At 36.5% G+C, this 21789-nt stretch overlaps 3 protein-coding genes across 5 annotated transcripts; 2 read left to right on the top strand and 1 right to left on the bottom strand.

The window, feature by feature from the left end:
- Nucleotides 1-444: 444 nt before the first annotated feature.
- LOC121257852 lies at nucleotides 445-3536 on the bottom strand. Of its 3 annotated transcripts, XR_005939290.1 has the most exons (3): nucleotides 3349-3536; nucleotides 1777-2082; nucleotides 445-1509 (listed from the first exon to the last, which is right to left on the bottom strand). XR_005939290.1 is itself a non-coding variant. In XM_041159099.1 (2 exons), the coding sequence occupies exon 2, from the start codon at nucleotides 1771-1773 to the stop codon at nucleotides 586-588; it is 1188 nt and encodes a 395-aa protein (XP_041015033.1). In that variant the 5' UTR covers nucleotides 1774-2082; nucleotides 3349-3532; the 3' UTR covers nucleotides 445-585. The 3 variants fall into 3 exon arrangements, 2 of the variants coding, with proteins under 2 accessions (XP_041015033.1, XP_041015034.1); XM_041159099.1 differs by having other exon boundaries at nucleotides 445-2082; nucleotides 3349-3532; XM_041159100.1 differs by having other exon boundaries at nucleotides 445-1993; nucleotides 3349-3532.
- Nucleotides 3537-6928: 3392 nt separating this feature from the next.
- On the top strand, nucleotides 6929-8391 carry LOC121258870 (glucuronoxylan 4-O-methyltransferase 1-like). Its single transcript, XM_041160400.1, has one exon. The coding sequence runs from the start codon at nucleotides 7179-7181 to the stop codon at nucleotides 8055-8057; it is 879 nt and encodes a 292-aa protein (XP_041016334.1). The 5' UTR covers nucleotides 6929-7178; the 3' UTR covers nucleotides 8058-8391.
- A 1073-nt stretch (nucleotides 8392-9464) lies between these two features.
- On the top strand, nucleotides 9465-21717 carry LOC121257742 (ras-related protein RABD1). The gene is made up of 9 exons (XM_041158933.1): nucleotides 9465-9489; nucleotides 17674-17746; nucleotides 17865-17937; nucleotides 18126-18173; nucleotides 18287-18334; nucleotides 18791-18862; nucleotides 19944-20099; nucleotides 20844-20947; nucleotides 21514-21717. Exons 2-9 carry the CDS (start codon nucleotides 17733-17735, stop codon nucleotides 21602-21604), a joined length of 606 nt encoding a protein of 201 aa, XP_041014867.1. The 5' UTR covers nucleotides 9465-9489; nucleotides 17674-17732; the 3' UTR covers nucleotides 21605-21717.
- The last annotated feature ends 72 nt before the right edge of the window (nucleotides 21718-21789 follow it).

Genomic DNA, 21789 nt, shown 5'->3' with positions numbered 1-21789 from the left:
CAGAGTGATAACATGCTAGAGATAAAAGGCCGAACAAAATTATAATAACTAATTAAGCTGGAGATACAACCCATTTTGGGAAGGGCAATTTGGAACTCCAAATCTCTATTTTGAATACTATCTCCCATTTTGGAGAGGGAGTTTCAAACTCCATATCTCCATTTTGAAGACTTGGGTTATGCCATTTTGGAGGCTGCTTTCTTTTAATCTTGCAAACAGCTGCCAGATTATTCAACAAAATAGCTTTATCAGCACCAAAAATATTATTTATCTTGATTAAAAAAATAAAACATCAACAAAGAAAAGAAAGCAGAAAACATTATTTGAACCAACCAAGTTTCGACCTAACATGGCCTTTATTAAGAGAGAGTCTGACCAAGAATGGAACCAAAATTTTTCTTATAGAAAAGGTAAAAAAGAAAAAATAGAAACACGGATATTAAATTCCTCCCAAGCAAAACCATCATACCTAAAATTAGAAAACAAACCAAGAATTAATATCCTTATTTCAGCTACATCCTTTACAATCAGTTTTTCTTTAACACAAAATTGATATTCACTAAGTACTCGAATTCTCCCTTGATTTTAGGGTGCAGGAACTTGTACAGAAGCACGCATTGGCCAGCCAGGATGTGGAGGCGATCCTAGTGGGGTTGCATCCCTACTATGAGAGAACAGACTCAGCTCTACGAATGCCCCTGTTGAAGTCCCATCTTTCTCAAAAGTCCGGAAAGATATCGATCCCCGCTTTGTTGACGCATCAGAATTTCTACTTGGACTAACTTGACTGCTTTCTTCAGGATGGCTATGGTTAGCGATAAGAGAGATGCCATCATTGTGATCATCATCAACCCTCCTAGCCTCTATGTCCTGTAGATTTCCCAGGGCTAAAGAATCTGCAACTGGGTAGTACACAAGCATGCATATACACAGCCCGGCACAACATAAAAGGGCAAGAAAAGCCAGCAAAACAAGAGTTTCAAACAGAAAATGCTCTGGTTTAGACAAAACAGATAAACCAAGGAAAAGAACCCTCAATGGTAGGAAACTTGAAACGGAGAATACCAATGTGTAAACTCTCTTCTGCAAACTCTTATTGATGACCAATTTCAATATCCGACTTCCAAGCCAAAACAAGTAGGCAGTGAGGATCATGGCAAAAATCCCTAGGAATATGGTACTCAGTAAGGGGTAAGTGCAGAGGGCCATATCATCAGTTCTTCCCGTCCTAGAAGTGGCAGCCGTACTCAAAAAGTAATGGGGCAGCTTTCTCAGGTAACTCTTATCCTTGTTTAACTGGGGTCCAATTAAAATAACAAAGAGCTGAAGAGTGAACACAGGAAGGCAGCAGAGAAGAACATAACCTGCTGTTTTCCCATTCCATCTTCCGTTTAGAATTCCCAACTGTGTCTTCTGCAAGGGTGCTCGCAGGAGAAACACGAGGGTGAGAAAGAGGCAAGGTTCTGCAAACCCCAGATTTGAGACGATGTAGCCTTTGCAAACAGTTTCCTGCCATTTCAAGTTAAGAGCACGTCTCGACAAACTTAGCCGTATCACCTCACCAAAACCCCACCAAATTGCAAACAAGATGAATGTAATCCGGATGATCCAAGGACCACTAAAGTAACTGAGTTGAATACAACCTGAGCTACGAATACGAGACCGGAAGTAGACCGAGTAAATAATGCAGAGCAAACCAAGTACAATTAAGAATGCAACTAGACAAATTGTCACCACACCGAATGCATCGGCAGAAAATCTCGTCAGGGGCATTACCCGAAGCACAGATTCCACGCATGCTCTCAGCCAGCATGGATACAAAAAATTCCTCTAGTAGAGTGTACTCTTCCTTCCCAGAATTAAGGAGAATAATAGAAATAGCTTCCAAAATAATACCAGAGGATGCTCATTGACCTCAAATTAACTATAAACAATCAATTACTCAGCATGATGATTCAGCAACCTTGCCAACAGCACCCACACGGCACCTACCCTGAGTTCATATATATGAGAAACAAAACCACATATCAATATGTCAACAGCCTTGTCTGGGCTCTACAGTTGATCATCCAATCAAAATACCTACAATATATAAAAAGAAACCATGAGCCAACAAAGAAAATGAAAAGGGTAGTACATGTCTCAGGTTGCCAAATTTTTTTTATGCCAAATAAAACAGAAATAATCTGTCCTCGAGACAAAACATCAACTATGAGGATGAAAAATATTCAGAGAACAAGAACAAAGGAATTCCACGCCACGTAAAAAGCATAACAAGATCTTCAGTCTTCAATTAAAAGATCTAACTTTCCCTCAGCCGTATAGCCAATTTGGCTTAATACAATTGAATTGATAGGAGAGCAAACAGAAACAAGAAAAATATAAAACAAACCCAGAAAATAGTCACTCTTCCGCAACTGTTGGTTTTAAACGTTCCTATAGTTCACATAAAAAAAAAAAAAAAAAAAAAAAAAAAAAAAAAGAGATTTTACATTTGTTCGAAGTATAGATTCCTCCAAATATCAAAATCACCAATGTTACTTCATCAAGCATCTCAGCCAAACCTACTTGATTCGAGTGAAAAACAGAATTTCAAAACATCATTGCATCGACGTTACTTACTAGTTACCCAAACAAATTCTCAAGAGAGCACAAGTTCAATGCAAAACTTTGCATGATAAGAAACAACTGGCCCCAGCACGGTGTACTGAACATCATATAAAAAATGAACCCTTCATACACTAATCTAAATGCCTACAAACTGAAGGCCCTGGCCCCCTAGTTATCCTAATGCGGGAAACTAAAACACTTTTTCAATTACTATTTCAGTTAATTTTTTAACAGTTCCACAAGCTTTACAGTTGAGCTGGGTAAAATTCATGCAAATGAAACTTTTCGGAAATGACGTTTCTAAAAATGCCGTCCTGAAGAGAAATAAGCTTCCGGATAGCTTCTCTCAAGACTGCAACCAGCCCCTACATCTTTATGGAAAAATAACATTTTTTCCTGATACAAACCAAGAAAAATCATATTTTTTTTCAAACCAAAAGAAAAACTTAAATAGATAACGTCATTTCATCCTATGTTCCGCCGCTTCACAGTAACAAAACAGATCACAAGTATATCTATCATAAAAACAAAAACCACAGACTCAAATCTAGGCACTTTAGACAGCAAACAAAAATAAGATATATAATAAATAAATAACTCATATACGTCAGCATGACAACCACGTAAGCTACAAAATCAGCAAGAAACCGATTAGAAAGCATGTAACAAAGCATGCCACGCATCGATTACAATATTGAAAGAAACCTCAATTAAAAAATTGGAATCTAGAAACAGTACCGGAATGAGCAAAACCTAGATCAATGGGGAGCAAACAGCGAGCAGAATCCTGATCTGGGGAACTCGAACCGCATAAACTAAGTATCGCAAAACGAGATCAGAGAAGCCCTATTCGCACAGAGAGGGAGAGACAGCAGAGCGAGATACAGAGGGAGAGGGAGAGCCAACGTAGTTAGGGGGAATAGAGGTGTGAGTGGGACTTTGTTGGTGACAGGCTGTCTCCAGCTATGTATCTCCGAGTCTGTAGGTTCGGAACTGAGGGACCTCGTTTGATTCGAACCTACGTGGCAGTTTTCGTGACGGCGTTTTATTGATAACAGGTGCGTGTGTTTATGTTATATATATATATAGAAAAATGATATATACAACCGCGCGGGGGCGGTTATCGATATCTCCCTTTACCTTATATTAATACAAAGACAACATCCGATTAATTACCAATTGTTTTTTGCCATTTAGAAAAATGCTAGTCTCACGTACAGTTGGATCTCGATTGGATTTTGATATTTTTTTTTAATAATTAAAAAAAATTTAATAATATTATGAATTTTTTTAAAATATTTAAAAATATAAAAAATAATAATTAAAAAAAAAAATCTTTTTTACCCTTATCAAGACGAGTCTCGTGCTACGCTACACTCATCGTTACATTCTCGATAGGTGTAGTACTGTTCTTTATTTTTAGGTCTCGTTTAGATGTTAAGTTAAGTTGAGTTCTTTATAAATAATAGTAAATTTAAATGGTAGAGTAAGTTTTATAAAAACTACTTAAAATGAATTTATATGTATTTAGATGTTAAAATAAGTTTAAATATATTTATAAAAAATTAAAAAATATTATAGATCCCACGTGTAAAGAGGTTTTGAGTTGAAAAAAGTTGTGAGTCTCACGTATAAAAAAATTTTAAATTAATATGAGTTTAACTATTTTAAAATTAAATGTTTCGATGTTAGACTCAATTTAAAATTAATTCAGTTATCTTAACCATATGATATGATGATTCTCTGAATTTTTTATTTTTTAGTTTTTCAGTCACAACTTTCCGTCAAGAGTGTCGTTAAGTTATCCGACATGACACATCACGAAAATCTGGCTTCCATATATATATATATAGATATTAAGAATGTGAATGGGGAGGATCTTAGAATACAGCTGAGCTAGCTAATTATTCTTGATCAACAATTAATTAAATAATTAATTAATGGGAGGGAGACTGGAGTTGAGATCCAAGAGATCTTCAACATGATGGTGATAATTGTACATGATAATAATAATGGAGAATCCGAATGTGGTTTTTCTAATACGGTTCGACGGAGGCGGCAGTAGCAGCCGCAGCAGTAGTAGTAGAAGTGGTACTTGAGCGTTAAATAGAAGTGAAGAAACCGGACTACTAGTAGTAGTGGTGTCCATTATGCGATTTCATGCACACTCCAATATAATAATAACCTCAATGGATATATCGATCGATGATATTATTGACGGTGAATCAGAGGCATCAGTGGTCCCATACTTGCTGTGGATAGGCGGCCCCATTAATTCTTCATGCAGCATATATATATATATATATATATATATATATATATATACACACACATTCATACACACACTAGCAGTGGGCTACATCGCTTGTTTTAAAATATAAACATCTAGGATAGTAGAAAAAAATTTAATGATAAAGTCTACAAGAATAATATAGATCATTATAGTTAAAAACTACTAATTCAAATAGTAATAAATTTAAACAAACTATAGGTCGAAGCAAGTTTGGAAAATAGATGATCATGTTTTAAATTAATATTACAATTTATTTTTTAAACAACTAGATATCACGAAATTATTTTTTTCGTTATTGAAATGGCGGTTAAAAAGTTTTGGAGGTTATGCATCGAGAAATTGTGTGTTCTGCTCATTCACAGGATTTACAAAATGAATACTAAAGTTTTTGTACTGGCGTTGCTTTTGGAGTTGATCTACATCTGCACACAGTTATATGATCCAACAACAAGAATGAAAATCATGACTAAAAGAACAAAAGAAATCATAGAAACGAACAAGGGAAACCAAAAACACATACTAATATTCAGTCGACACAACACTTGAAGAAAAAATGAGTAGAACTGGAGAGAAATCGATCAGGCATTAGACACCCAATAAGGGCAAAAGTGTAATAGTATTCAATAAAACCGGACAACAGTTGAAAGTAAAATACAAAAGTAGGGATAAAAACATAAATATAGTAGTCGACAGAAATACACACGAAAACTAAAATAGAAAAGCAAGTAGAAAACTATAATAAGACCCATCCACCAGGGGCATCGATAGAAAAAAATGCTCAAACATAAATTATCATTCATTTGTGTTCATATCGGATAGATGCTTTTAAGATATAAGATAGATATATATATATATATATATATATATATATATATATCATATAAAAAGGATTTACAGCCACATATATTATATCTGGAAATAATTTATAAGGTGCCTGGAAACGCTAGATTAATCCAGTTTATCTTCTTGCTAGCTAGCTTCTAGATATATATGGTTAGGTTCTTGATCATTTGATCACTGAAATTCAAAGAAAATGGCTCCACCTGTGGGCCGTACTTTCACTGGGTTTCCATTGTTCAAGGGATCTGGGTCTGTGTATGGAGTATGTCAGTGTAACTGGACTAAATACGGGATTTTGCAGACGATTAATCATGTCTCATGCATGCATTGCTAACCAAGCAAGAAATTGTTTTTTAATTGTAGGTTTGATTCTCTTAAATGGCTTGTGGTTCAGGGTTACATTTCCAACAAGAAAACAATCCACTATATACTCATCTGGACAACTGATACCTCCATGCAGGAGGAAACCTTGAGGATCGAGATCATGTTTGAGGACGACGTTAAAGAGGCCCTAGCTCTAAATATTGCTTGCAGCTCATCGTGTGTGTGTGTGTGTCTATCTATATATATATATATTATATGTATGTATGTATATATATATATATATATTATATGTATGTATGTATGAATTATAAGAGATCCTTCACTTTTCAGCTGTAGTAATTACCACACACAAATCAGAGTTTTTCTATTTTTTTTCTCTGATGAATTCATATTGTACTAATTCTCACACGAAGGAAAAAGAAAATTAAGGGAACTAAAAAAATAGGACGGTGAGATATATATATATATATATATATATATATATATATATATATATATATATACTCGATCGTAGACATGATGCATGCTGTCTTACTCGAAAAATCATGGTTGCCTTAGCATGATGGCGATCCAAGCTCGTTTCTGCATATATAAGCTTCGCCAGAAGATCATATTAATATATAACCATGAATACATGAGCCTGAGACGACGTCTACGCACCGTCTTCTCCAAATTCAATTAGAACTGAGCAATTGATTAACCAACAAATTTCAGATAAAGAACCGTCAGCAGATCGAACTCGATCGATCCACCTAACTTGCTGATTTACCAACCACAGTTTTGCTTCATCCAGAATTTTAGCAGATCTCTTGTCTTCATCACGCATCCAATTAATATTGCTCCTAATTCCCTTCATGCCCAAGCATCACAGTACGTATAATCGCACTACCTTCACCTCTCTCCTCCTCATTTCAACCCCTACGATCTTCTTCCTACTCAAAAGTGAAATACAACTCCATGTTCAATGTTCATTCCGCAGCCAGCGCTAGTCCCAAAGCTCCATAGCCTATCCTTTCCTCCACTTCCAAAATCAGATACAGCAAAAACAAGTTCTTAGCTTCTCCTTGTATCTCTCTCCCCACCTTATCATTTAAAACAGCCATAAATAAAGATGAGGCCTAAATCCCATCCATTCGCCAACCTTAAGTTCCTGCTTCTTGGTGTATTTATTGCTTTCTTCCTCTTCTTTCTGCTAAGATCATGTTTCCCAACTTCCAACCAAAGCGAGTTCCTCATTTCATCAAATTTCATAACTAATGTTTCAGGTAGTGTAACCAAAGATGCAACGGCAACAGAGTGCTCAACTTGCACCAAGATCCCACCCACCCTAGCCCAAGTACTCATTCACTACTCAACCTCAACCATCACCCCGCAACAAACATTCAAAGAGATCTCAGTGACAGCAAGAATTTTAGAAAAGAAATCACCATGCAATTTCTTAGTCTTTGGCCTAGGCCATGATAGCCTAATGTGGGCAGAACTCAACTATGGTGGCCGTACAATTTTCATCGAGGAAGACGAGGCATGGATACAGCAAATCAGACGCCGGTTTCCCACGCTGGAGTCGTATCATCTGACATACGATAGCAAGGTGAAGCAGGCGAATCAACTCATCGATGTTGGCAAGGGACCTGAGTGCACAGCACTTGGGGATCCAAGATACTCAATCTGTCAACTCGCCCTGAAAGGTTTGCCTGCTGAAGTTTATGAAACAAAATGGGATCTGATTATGGTTGATGCACCCACAGGTTATTATGATGAGGCTCCGGGAAGGATGACTGCTATATATACAGCCGGGATGATGGCAAGGAATAGGGTGGATGGATATCAAACTGATGTGTTTGTGCATGATGTGAATAGGGAGGTGGAGGATAAGTTCTCCAAGGCATTTCTCTGCGATGGGTACATGAGGAAACAAGTGGGCAGGTTAAGGCACTTCTCTATTCCCAGCCACAGAGATGGCTTGGACAGGCCGTTTTGCCCAGAATAATCCTTCCCCGTGTGTTATTTACATATGCCATATTGTTGGTCCCATTTCCGGACATTTGAGTATCCTTTTTTGGCGGATCGAATATGTTTCAAGCACAAATTGGAAGATCAGGCGGGTTTTCTATGCAATCGGGTCAAACTATGGAAAACCTTTCGGATATATACACTTCTATTCTCTCTCCTTTTTATGGGTCCTGATCGTGTCCACTTTCATCATTTTATTAAAATTTGTGAAGCCACAATAAGAGAAGCTGATGGGTGTACATTCTCAAGTGGCATGCACCAAAATCTAGTTTCTAGCATATATAGAAAATCCACTAGCTTTCCGTCTTCAATATTTTAGTTAATTTTTCCCACTTCCTTTCTTTCTTTTATTTTCCCCTCCCTCGTAAGCAATAATATCAATTTGCATCACAAATCCTAACCCTTCTAGGATTCAAAACTATTAAGAGGTGGTTTGAATCTAGTTGAAATAGTGTCTGTGTATGTTCGCTCGAGCGGAGGTTCTTCAGCTCGAGCGAAATGCAAGTCTGAGAGTTCGCTCAACATCACTCGACATTCAGCTCGAGCGAAATGCAAGTCCGAGAGTTCGCTCGACATCGTTCGAATGTTCGCTTGAGCGAAATGGCAAATATCTACGTTCGTTCGACACCCGCTCGAGAGTTCGCTCTAGCCAATGTTCTCAGAAGTGAATTTACATTATTTTCTATAAATATCAAACCGCGCCTCTTACTTTGAATTAATTTCATTTCGTGTGTTTTACAAGAGTGATTTTAGAGAGAGTTGAGAGCCAAGTGAGATAACTTCTTTGTGAAAGAAGTTTTGTATTATTCTCCTGTACTCCATCTTTGTTTATAGTGAAAGTTCTGATACCGACCCCACCAATGGACCTAGGCTCACTTTGAGCTGAATCACTTAAATCTTGATATTTTCTGTGTGTGATTGTTATTATTTTCTTTAGCTGATTTCTGCTGCTATACTTCAAGTTAGTCTTCGATATATTGTTATTTCCTACAAAAACCTTGAAGATGAGAACCAACAGAAGAAAAGGTTGCTGGTTTTAATTTTTATTTTATAGAACGAAGGTTATATGCCCAAAATCAAAATACATTACCTTCTGTTGAAAAGTACGTTATCCGAATTGTCAAGCCTTCTCTATTTCTCGTATTCAGATTAATGGATCTCTAACCTTATGAGATCAGAAAGTGAAAGACATGTCGGAAATGCATTATGATTGTGCACAAGAGAATAAATTTTTTGGGAAGCCGGCTACGGGGGAAAATATCAAATTATCAATGAGTATACATGAAACTTGGGTGTTTTCAGAGTATCTCATTGCTTTGATTCATGCCCACTTCTTGCTAATCCAATTGGTTTCTGTTTTTATTTTTGTTCTTTCTTTTTGGGAGAGAGAGAGAGAGAGAGAGAGAGACCGAGGACCGTTTCTAGGATCACCAAATACATGTTACATATAAAGGAAATCAAGCAAATTCCTTCAATCAAGCATCAGACCAAGGAGGCAGATTCTCAGCCTTGAATCAAGCTCGTATCAGCACATTTAATTCCTTCCTAATACTCTGTAACAGCTAGCTTTATTCTAGGATTCTTACTTAAAACAGTTTCTGTAAATGTGTATTTATTTGGTGATTAACTATTGTAATGTGTGTGTGAATATTTTTCAAATATTGAAGTAAAATTATTCTGTGCAAACTCTTGTATTTCTCATAATCTTATCATGGTATCATCCGAGCCACCCTCCCACGAGAATTCGATCCCAACCTCTGAAAATACTCACAACCTAGTCTCAAACCCACCATCCCCAACCGATATTCCTCTCATCGCACTCAATATTTCTGCACAAATAAATGAAAAACTCACACCCTCAACTTTCCCTCAATGGCGTGCCCAGTTTGAAGCTCTACTTATTGGCTATAATCTACTTGATTATGTCACCGGTGATAATCCATGTCCTCCTATCACTGATTCCTCCATCTCCACCCTTCATAAAATTCACTGGGTAAGACAAGATAAACTTATTCTTAGTGCTATCTTGGCTTCTACTACCACCACAATCACTCCCTTTATTTCCGCTGCCAAAACATCTCATCAAGCATGGACCAAATTGCACACTCTGTATGCAAGCAAATCCCGGACTAGGGCAATGCAATTAAAAGAGGAGCTTACTATGATCAAGAAAGGAAATAACTCGGTTCAAGAATACCTACATACCGTAAAAGCTCTTGCCGACGAAATCTCTCTGATTGATCATCTCATTTCTGAAGATGATCTCACTTTGTACATCCTCAATGGACTGGAAAGCGACTTTCGCGAAATCGCCGCACCCATTCGGGCTAAGGAAAAGCTGCTCACGTTCGAGGAACTTCACGATCTACTTGTTGGACACGACGCATATCTTCGCAGACTCGACGCCACCACTCAACATTTGGTAGCCTCGGCAAATTACACGAACCGCCGTTCCGGATCTTCATCTGCTGCACACAGCTCCAAGAGTTCTTCCAAACAAGGGGCTGGCCGTCAAAATGGTTTCTCAAAACCCGATTATAACTCAGGCTTTTATCGCCCGTCTAACGGCCTAAAAGAAAACAAAAAATATCTCAAGCCCAATAGCCATCGAAGGTATACACCCAAATGCCAGCTTTGCGATGAAGTGGGTCACACGGCCAAAAGCTGTCCCCGTTTTCAACGTGCTGAACCCACTGCCAACTATGTCACCACTTCCCCTGCCACGAACACCAAATGGCTACTTGATTCAGGGGCTTCACACAATATTACTGGTGACTTGGCAAATCTATCAGTCCACTATGAATATGACGGTACTGATCAAGTTGTCATAGGTGACGGTTCAGGTTTGCATGTTTCACACATTGGTTCACTAGTTCTTCACTCACCTAATCGCATTTTTCATTTCAAAGACACTCTTTGTGTTCCTAATATCCGCAAAAATCTCATTTCCGTGCATCATTTCACCAACCAAAATAATGTTTTTGTTGAGTTTCACCCTTTGTTTTTCCTTGTTAAGGATCAGATCACGGGGGCGGTTCTACTCAAAGGTGCATGTGAAAATGGTGTCTACACCTTCCCGGAATCAATGGTGAAAGCTTCATCGAAAATGGTTGCAAACGTACATGAACGAACCTCTATAGATGGGTGGCACAGGCGTCCTGGACATCCATCTCAAAAAATTGTTCATCATCTTGTTACCAATTTTTCTCTTCCAATAATACAAGAAGGGCATAGCTCTAGTCTTTGTACCTCTTGTTCTATCAATAAAGCGCACAAACAACCTTTTCGCACCAATAGTCTTCAAAGTCATGCACCTCTTGATTTAATTTACACCGATGTTTGGGGTCCCTCAAATACTCTAGGTATTGACGGATCACGATACTACTTGATTTTTGTTGATCACTTCACGAAATATATTTGGTTCTATCCTATGGAAACCAAATCTGAAGTTAGTGCTATTTTTCCAAAATTCAAACATCTTGTTGAAAATCGTTTTCAATCAAAAATCAAAAGTATTTATTCGGATAATGGTGGTGAATTTATTGCCTTAAAAAATTATTTTTCCATCCATGGCATAAGTCATTACACTACCGCCCCTCATACACCACAACAAAATGGTGTATCCGAGCGTCGTCATCGTCATTTGGTCGAAACGGGTCTTACTCTTTTAACTGATGCCTCTTTATCATTATCATTTTGGCCTCATGCTTTTTCCACTGCAGCCTACCTCATAAATCGCCAACCCACATCCATTTTAAATAACAAATCTCCATTTGAGGCCCTGTTTCATCAGCCACCAAACTACCTCAAACTCAAGAAATTTGGATGTCTATGTTATCCCTACACCAAGCCATACAACTCAAACAAGCTCCAGCCCAAAGCTATACCGTGTCTTTTTCTGGGCTATTCTTCAACCCAGAACGCATATAAATGCTTTGACCCGAAAGCCCATAAACTCTACTTGTCTCGCCACGTTGTGTTTGATGAGGATCAAACTCATCCTCATTTTCGCTCGACAGAAACAGAGTCTCTCATGCGAACCCATTCGTCCGCAACACCTGGGTCACCCACTCTTGTGTCGTCTCTGCCGGAACCGCCGCCAACACCAACGGGAATCGACACCATTCGCATCATCTACAGGTAACCAATCTCTCCACACTTCCTCTAATTTTCGAGATGATTCTCTTTCCCATGATTGCCCTAATTTTTCTTCCTCACATGAGCATGCGTCTTCTTCCTCCGATTCACGCACCACTCAAGTCACACAAATCACCACCGCTCCTGATGACTCTCACTTGGCCTCAAATCTTGAAAATACCAACCGCACCCACACAATGACCACTCGGTCAATGAATAATATTCACAAACCTAAACAGTTCAACTCTGTCACCAAGCACCCTCTTCAACCATGTATTGAACCTACTTGTGTGGGACAAGCACTCCGTGAACCTCACTGGAGACAAGCCATGTCAGATGAACTCACTGCCCTTATGCGGCATGGTACATGGGAACTAGTTTTCCCACCCCCAAACTGTAACCCCGTGGGATGTAAATGGGTTTTTCGTGTCAAACGAAACTCAGATGGGACGGTTGATCGCTTTAAAGCGAGGCTTGTTGCCAAAGGTTTTAACCAACGTGAAGGGCTAGACTACAAAGAAACTTTTAGTCCAGTGGTGAAACCTACTACTATTAGAACTGTCTTGACAGTGGCTGTGATGCAAGGGTGGTCCTTGAGACAATTAGATGTAAACAATGCTTTTCTGCACGGTGAGTTAACTGAGACAGTGTACATGGTCCAACCACCGGGATTTAAAGATGCTACTCATCCAAATCATGTGTGCAGGTTAAAGAAGGCTATTTATGGCCTCAAACAGGCTCCAAGAGCTTGGTATTCAGCTCTTAAATCTGCCATTCTGGGTCTTGGTTTTCAAAACTCCAGATCTGACTCATCTCTTTTTATCTACAACAAGAATTCCATTATATGCTATTTATTAGTTTATGTGGATGATTTGGTCCTCACTAGTAATGATAAACATTTTGTGGATGAGATAATTCAACAACTTGGTGGTCGTTTCTCCTTAAAGGATTTGGGGCAGTTACATTTTTTCTTGGGAATGGAAGTCATTCCAACAACATCTGGTATTTTCTTGTCTCAACATAAGTACATCCGCGATCTCTTATCCAAAACAAACATGGCTGGAGCTAAAGATGTGTCTACTCCTATGTCGACTAGCATTTCTCTCCAACTAGTTGATGGCACATCTTCCACTGACAGTACCGAGTTTAGGAGTATTGTTGGAGCACTTCAGTACCTGTCCCTCACTCGCCCGGATATCTCCTTCTCAATCAATAAACTTTCACAGTTTATGCACAAACCAACGGTGACACATTGGACTGCTACAAAGCGACTTCTTCGCTATTTGAAGCACACTATTTTTCATGGTATTCATATCAGGAAAAATTCCAGTTTTGATCTCTCTACTTATTCTGATGCGGATTGGGCAGGAAACTATGATGACCGGACCTCAACCTCTGCCTATATCAGCTTTCTTGGTAAAAATCCCATCTCTTGGAGTTCAAAAAAACAAAGGGCAGTAGCACGATCATCCACTGAAGCCGAGTATCGAGCCCTTGCAAATGCGGCTTCTGAAACTACCTGGCTCATCTCATTATTCAAAGAACTTGGCTTACCACTCAGACGACAACCAAAGCTGTTCTGTGATAACTTGGGAGCTGCCCATCTCAGTTTTAACCCTGTCCAACACTCTCGCATGAAACACATTCAGATTGATCTTCATTTTGTTCTAGATATGGTTCAACGGGGGCTTCTCGATGTTCATCATGTTAACACCCAGGACCAGCTAGCTGATCTTCTTACCAAAGCTCTTTCACGGCAACGAACTGAAATTCTAAGGAACAAGATTGGCTTGGCCGATGGCAGCTCAATCTTGCGGGGGCGTATAAAGAAAATCAAGCAAATTCCTTCAATCAAGCATCAGACCAAGGAGGCAGATTCTCAGCCTTGAATCAAGCTCGTATCAGCACATTTAATTCCTTCCTAATACTCTGTAACAGCTAGCTTTATTCTAGGATTCTTACTTAAAACAGTTTCTGTAAATGTGTATTTATTTGGTGATTAACTATTGTAATGTGTGTGTGAATATTTTTCAAATATTGAAGTAAAATTATTCTGTGCAAACTCTTGTATTTCTCATAATCTTATCATTACATACGCAGGGTTGACAATCAAAGCCATTTCATCCACAGCCCAAAAACAGAAAATCAAATTAGTCTGTTCACATCTCCGGCAAGTGTTTCCTATGACCTTTTTAACACACCGAAGAAGTGAGGAAAATAATAACCAGAACATAATGAGTATGACCTTTTTATGACCAAATATGCTGATGGTCTAGACGTGCTAGAGAATTTTCATATCTGCATAAATGAATCAATTAGGCATGCTTGCCTATAAAGGACAGTTTGGAACTTTTAAAGGGACAGATTGTCAACAACAAAAGTAATAGTAGTGACAGCTGAAGAGGAAAAAGAAACTGAGAAAAGGAATACAAACTACAAGTTGTCACCATTTCATTTCACGTCAATATTGCTTGAGAAAATTGAAATATAACTTCCTTCTAAGGGATGCAGCTAACTTAACTTCATTTCTACTAAAATGCACAAAAGTTTTTACCTAGGCAAGAAGATGGCAGTAGGATTTCCAGGGGATGAAGGGTTCTGGTTTAGGAGTGAAACAAGAGGGCCAGCTTTAGTAAGAGCAATGGGGCCCGTTGCAGTCAAAATCTCTACCTCTTCAAGACCAATTTGCCTCATAATCAAGTCCATGTTCTCCTGGAGGACCTCAATCTCTCTAAATCGTAGCCTCAAATCCAAAGCGTGAGCCTCAAGTGCAACTGCCTCATCCTTCTTGAACCTCAAGAAAGGCATACAAAGCTTTTGGGGTTGCTTGAAATTTGCATCCGGACCAATAGAACTATTCCTCTGCCTCCAGTATCTCCCCATCTGGAGTAAAAGCAGGAGTCTTGTTGTAAAACTTGCTTTTCACAATCCTCAGGAACTCTGCTTTCCATCCATCAAATTGCTCATTCACATATATCAACCCTTTCAGCTTGTTGTCTTCAGTCAGTGATGTAACTAGAGCATCATGTTAAATATTTTAACATAAATATTAATAATTAAATCTTTGATATTTTATAATCCACGATAATAAAATAATAATAGTTAAAAGATATAGATTTATCCATCATAGATCGATGAAGAATTTAACCTGATTATGAGATAAAGATCACCCTAATAACTTAATCTCAGACTCTCACAAGTGTTGGAAAAAATGGGGGGAATTTGAATAAGCTGAGGAAAAAAAAATACATGTTAAGAATTTCGTGCGGTGTAGATAAAATGGAGGAGGCCGAGTAACTTAATTCTTAAGATACAAAATTTTCATATCATTTCATTTCATCATTACAATTTTTTCAAATTTTTACAAAAATATAATAAACAATTTAACTTTTTCAAATTCTAAAATAATAATAATAATAATAAATAATATTTTAAACTTTCATCTAAAACAAAAAATTCTTATTTCACTCCCCGCTTATGAGATTTTAGGAAAGAAAAAGAAAATATTGAATAAAAATATTATAAAATTAAAATATTGTTAGAATATAGTTTTTAATATTATTTTTATTCAAAAATTTGAATTATTTTTTATTTTTTGTTTGGAAGTTTAAAAAAGTTATAATAATTAGTTTAAAAAAGTTATAATGATTAGTTTAAAAATATTTGTATTTAAGTGACGTTTGGAAAGGAGATAATATGGGATGAAATGAGAATTTTGAAATGAAAACTTTTTCCAAACAAGCTTTAAACCTCCATACATTCAGACCATTAAACAATTTTCAGATGATTTATTTCTTTTGCTCACCTTTTTCCCGTATATGCAAAACAATACAAATTCTGTAAGTAACTTCTTAAAATAATAAATTGACATGACAGACTGAAATGAAAATAACATAAATATAAGAGGAATGTTATGCATTATCTACTATTTATTTTCATATTTAATATTTATAATTTTTTTATAAGATGTGAGAATATTTTTTATATGATGTAAGATGTGGAATGATGAATAATAATTGATGTGAATAATTTTTCTTGACATAAAAGGCATAATTTTGGTGTTTTTAATCTCAAAATGTTGCATGTTAGACCCCATGAGCAGTAACTCAGACTTCAACCCAAACGCTCCGTCTTATTTAACTTCAAAACGCTGTGCTTTACTTGATCTAGCAAAGATGCCGTTTCCGTTCAAGACTTCCTCTTCACTTCAGTTCGTAGGATCTCATTCTCATCTCCAGTTCTCACTTTCTCCTTCTCATCCTTCATCTTCACTTCTAGGGTTTACCCTGGTCCCTTGCTGTTGGATTCCTAACAGATTTTGACGGAGGAGAGGAAAAGCCAGCGAGAGAGTATGGTTTTCTTGGAGACGAAACAACGTGTTAACTGTTACGTATACTTTTGCCTCTCTGCGCGTGGAATAAACCGCTTTTAGATGTAGAGTCGTAGACAGGGCGTGCGCTTTAAGTTTCAGACAACGCGCATAAATAAAACGAGTCACGTAACAGAAGAAGAAAAAGCAGTGAGGAAGAAGAAGCGTAGCTGCTTAGTACTGGAGGTTGGTTTCCTATTGGAGCACATGGCGGGTTAAGGGCGAGGCTACTAATGATACATGGACAAATTTTTTTAATCATTTTTTATATAATCATATTTTTAATTAAAATTTTTTATAAAAATTATGTTATTCATATTTTATAAAAATGAATTTAATTTAAAATAAAAAAATTCTATTTACAATCTCCAAATCATTTTTTATATAATCATATTTTTAATTAAAAATCTTTATAAAAATTATGTTATTCATATTTTATAAAAATGAATTTAATTTAAAATAGAGAAATTCTATTTACAATTCTTATTTAGAGACATGTGCAAACTTTTTATTAAATGAAAAAAAGTATTATTTTGATAAGAATATTATTGTAATTTGAAAAAAATTTAAAGATAAAATTGACTAAACTTACAATATAATCTCTAAATAAAAAATTTGGGAACAGTACATAACATTGTTATTTAAAATATCATTATAAAAAATAATTATATGTGTATTATTTTTATTTTTTAAAATAATAATATTATAAAAACATTATTTATATTTATAATTTCACTTATATAATTATACTAATGTATCAGTTATTAAAAATTTAAAATTTAAGATAAAAAAAATATTGATAAAACAGAATTATTAAGTATTATATTGTATGCATGTGTAGTAATATTTTAATATTATTATAATATACATTGTATTTTATTTTTATTTTGTTATCACGTACGTAGATTACTTCGTGTAATGAAAGTTGTAACGTAATCCGTAGTTGCTTGGAGAAATTTGGACGCACGCAACCACGTCCAAACCACTTCTCGCATTGTTTCTATCTTTCTTCATTTTATTTATTTATTCGCCCTACCCTTTTGTCAAAGAGACAGGGAGCTGTTATTCGAGAGAGAGAGAGAGAGAGAGGGAGCCCAGAGAATTTTCCATTTGCCGTTTCCATCCCCAGCCCAACAAACAATCATCATGAGCAACGACTAGTATGTCCAATTTTCCTTCTCTCCCCCCCACTTTCTCTTCGATCCCGCTCCACCTGCATTCCAAATACTATTTTAATTCCTTGGTTCTTTTTTCTTTTTCTTTTTCTTTTTTTCTCAGCGATTATTTGTTCAAGCTTTTGCTAATCGGGGACTCCTCCGTCGGAAAATCCTGTTTGCTCCTCAGATTCGCGGTTAGTTGACTGTTTTGTACTTGCTATTTTTTCCGTTTCCATATTTTTGTAAGTTATTATTTTCCCCCTTTTTTTTAGGTTAACTTCAATTATTTGGACAAAATGAAGAAAATTAACAAAAAAGTATTTGGTTTCAAGATCATTAGTGCCCCAAGATTATACGTTTAAATTCTGTTGTTCATTTTTAGGACGATTCCTATGTTGACAGCTACATAAGTACCATCGGAGTTGATTTTGTAAGTCCCCCCCCCCCCCTTCTCTCTCTCTCTCTATCTCTGTGTCTGTCTGTGAGTGTGTGTACATATTGTTTTTGCGTACGGGTCAGCACTAAAAATTTTGTTATGGACAGAAAATCAGAACTGTGGAACTGGATGGGAAGACAATCAAGCTGCAGATTGTGAGTTGAAATTCTTATCATTGTTATTATTTTTTACAGTTATTCTTTTGATTTGATTCAATCGTTAGGCAGCGAAGCGGAATTATTTTGATAGAAATTTATAAATCCAATCATTCTACAAATTGTTCTCGTATACCAATTTGTACAGCGATAACAATTCTGCAACTTGATAAGGGGAAAACAATTCTGCGGACATTTTTTGTGGGTGCAGTTACTACTATGTAAGTTCTGTATCAGTGAATGAATGTGTTATCCTTGATCAAGCAATAAGGATAAAATCAATCAACTTCTATAGAACTATACCTCCCCTTTTTGGTTCACTAATAGGCTGACTTTTGTATGTTAAGGGTAATTCAAGGATTACAGAACAAGATCAATGCATCATTTTATGGTGTCTATGGAGCTTAAACTTCGTTCTGCATAATAATTATTATATTTCTTTTCCTGTACTTTTAGTGGGACACTGCTGGACAGGAGCGGTTCAGGACTATAACAAGCAGTTACTACCGAGGAGCACATGGAATAATTGTAAGGCATTTTCCCCCTTCTTGGATAAGATACTTTATATTCAGTACATTCGTTCTATAGTAAAATGGGTGGGACTGCCAATTCCTCATTCCGGGTGGCTATAAGTTTCATGATGGAAAGCATTAGATTTTTTTAGCTCACAGAGGTTGGATAAGTAACTATAATTGATGAGTAATTGGCACTTAATATCATATGTGCTCCTTGCTCTTGTTCCAAATATATATATTATATATATATGCGTATTTGGTTTTTTGGGCCAAAGATGTAGATTTTAATGGCTCGATTTTCATGATTTTCTTATTTCTATTTCTTCTTCCTAAATAGGTGTTATCTCTTGTATACCTCTTGTGTACTTGGGCTATGCCTATTTGTATTAATATAATATAATCGTTTACCCATATATATATATATATATATATATATGCATATATGTTTGCAAATGACCGTTTGATTTTAACTTATCAAAAAAAAAAAAAAATGACCGTTTGATTTTAGCTCCACCTATGTCGTATTATAGTGTCAAGACCCCTTTTTTCCCGTCATTTCCTAAGCCCAGATAGAGGAGTGTTGTGGTAGGTTGATAGCCAGGCAGCCAGCAAAAAACCTTTGTCATGTCTTATACATGGCCCTATGGCCAAGTGGTTGGGATTAAGACTTGTTGAGTTGAATTGAGTGGACTATGTTTATTAATATTTTTTTGACTGCTGACTATGTGATCATTCATCTTTTAGCATTTCTCATGTTCTGTTAATATCATGCTTGTTTCTGCACATCTTGCTGACTCTTCACTGGCACTCTTATTTCATTTTTTCCAGTAACCTAGAGCAAAGAATTTCGTGAACTAAGACATTTTTCATAATATTTTCAGTTAAAGGATGGTAAACTTTAAGAGAAGTCAAGTTGAGGCTATATTGTGAGCCTTTATTTTTCAATAGTTTCAAACTTAGCACCATTAAGGGCACTTCAGTTTCCTGATTTGAGAAGTAGCATGAAATGGTTTATTTGGCTAACGTAGTTTTCCTTTCTAATTATTGTTATTATGTACTTGACTGCAAATTCTCACATGTACGGGCTGCAACAGATTGTCTATGATGTTACCGAGATGGAAAGTTTCAATAATGTCAAGCAGTGGTTGAATGAAATCGATAGATATGCAAATGACAGTGTGTGCAAGCTTCTAGTTGGGAATAAGTGTGATTTGGTTGAGAACAAGGTCGTGGACACACAAACAGCAAAGGTATAGATTATGATAGTTGCCGTAATTCATTATTACTTCAAAAAAGTATCGGTTGCATTGTTTTATGCTCAGTTTCAGCTTACCAAACAGAAAGTCTTGGTTAATTTATAAGCAAGTTGACTTTTTGCAGAAAAATGCACGAAACATATCCCATAGGTCATATGTCTTTGTTTTTATTTGCCCTCAATGTGACAGATCATATGTGTGTATTTTACACTGTATTTTCCATGTATTAGGCATGCTGAAAGGGTACAAATATCTTTTTCAGAAGATCTGAAAACAACAAACAAACTTAATTTCATCTTGCAGTTTATATGTTGGGCTCTTGATATGTCACATTCTCTTCTTCGATGTTCTTTTATTTTTATCATTCATCCACATTGATTTCTTATTAGTGGCTCAGTTTTGTCCTTTTTGAGGTTGAAGCTTCCCTGTTGTACTTGTCTGGTCATATACAATACAAAATAATAATTGTATTGGTCTGCAGTTACATAGGTTTTGAAATCTGATCTTTGTGCTTTGAGTTCTAACTAGAAATTATTTGCAAATCAGTCTACATAATGCAATGTATTGGCAGATGGCAAATAAACAAAATATATTACGTTTAAAGAGCACGCCAAATCAAGGGCTTTTTTCTCTTCCCCCCCCCCCCCCCCCCCCCCCCCCAAAAAAAAAAAAGAAAAAGATTCCTTGTTGCTTAGTCTGGTTTAACTTCATTCTACCCTGTGGCTAAATGAACTGCAGGCATTTGCAGATGAGCTTGGGATCCCTTTCCTTGAGACAAGTGCTAAAGACTCTATCAATGTGGAACAAGCTTTCTTGACCATGGCTGGCGAGATCAAGAAGAAGTAAAACCAGGATCAACTTTTGCCTGCTTCCCCTTATTCCAGATTTATTACCTTTTTACCAGCTAATGCAAAATCAGAAACATGAAACCTCCCTCTTTGTGTCTTATTTAACTCCCACTTTAAAATATTAATTTAAAGCATGCTGGTAAATATCTGGCTGGCAAATTAACTACAACAACCCTGAAAGGAAATGTCATGGATGTGTGAAACTCTTGTTGTCAGATAGGGAGGTTTTTACAAGCTGTGGAATATTGTAGCTTTCCTAATTGTTTCTGGTTCCCTCCATCTTGTTATTGCCTTTGGAAGTCGTCATTTGTTTTTTTTTTTTTTTAATGATATAAAATTACTGCTACTGAGGTCATAGAGAAACAATCTTTACAAATATCTTATGGTGATGTATTTTCCACTGCTGTATAGGATTCTTAGATTTATATATTGTGGATAATGGAGAGTCATTCTGAATACCGTTTTTCTAGTTTTGTCCATTTTCTGATAGCTTTATATAATGAAATTGAACACAATGTCGTTATCTTCTCTTAATGTCTTGATTTTTTTTTTTTTAACAGAATGGGCAACCAACCAACTGCAAACAAGTCAACAGGAACTGTTCAAATGAAGGGGCAGCCAATCCAGCAGAACAGCAACTGTTGTGGATAAGCATGGCCATCGTAGATTTTAGTTTCTGTTATAAATATGTAAGACATTGAAACTTTGTTGACTGTACTCTTATGGATCTATCAGAATCTGTGAAATATGGCTGCTTAATTCAATCCTTGTGTTTGGTAAAAAAATAATTTCTAATAATGGAATTTAGATAGCTGATCCACGACACAAGCGAAAAT

This window comes from Juglans microcarpa x Juglans regia, chromosome 3S (genome assembly GCF_004785595.1).
Source record: "Juglans microcarpa x Juglans regia isolate MS1-56 chromosome 3S, Jm3101_v1.0, whole genome shotgun sequence".
NCBI lineage: Eukaryota > Viridiplantae > Streptophyta > Magnoliopsida > Fagales > Juglandaceae > Juglans > Juglans microcarpa x Juglans regia.
The sequence above is the reverse complement of the archived record's forward strand: the minus strand, read 5'-3'. Positions and strand labels throughout refer to the sequence as shown.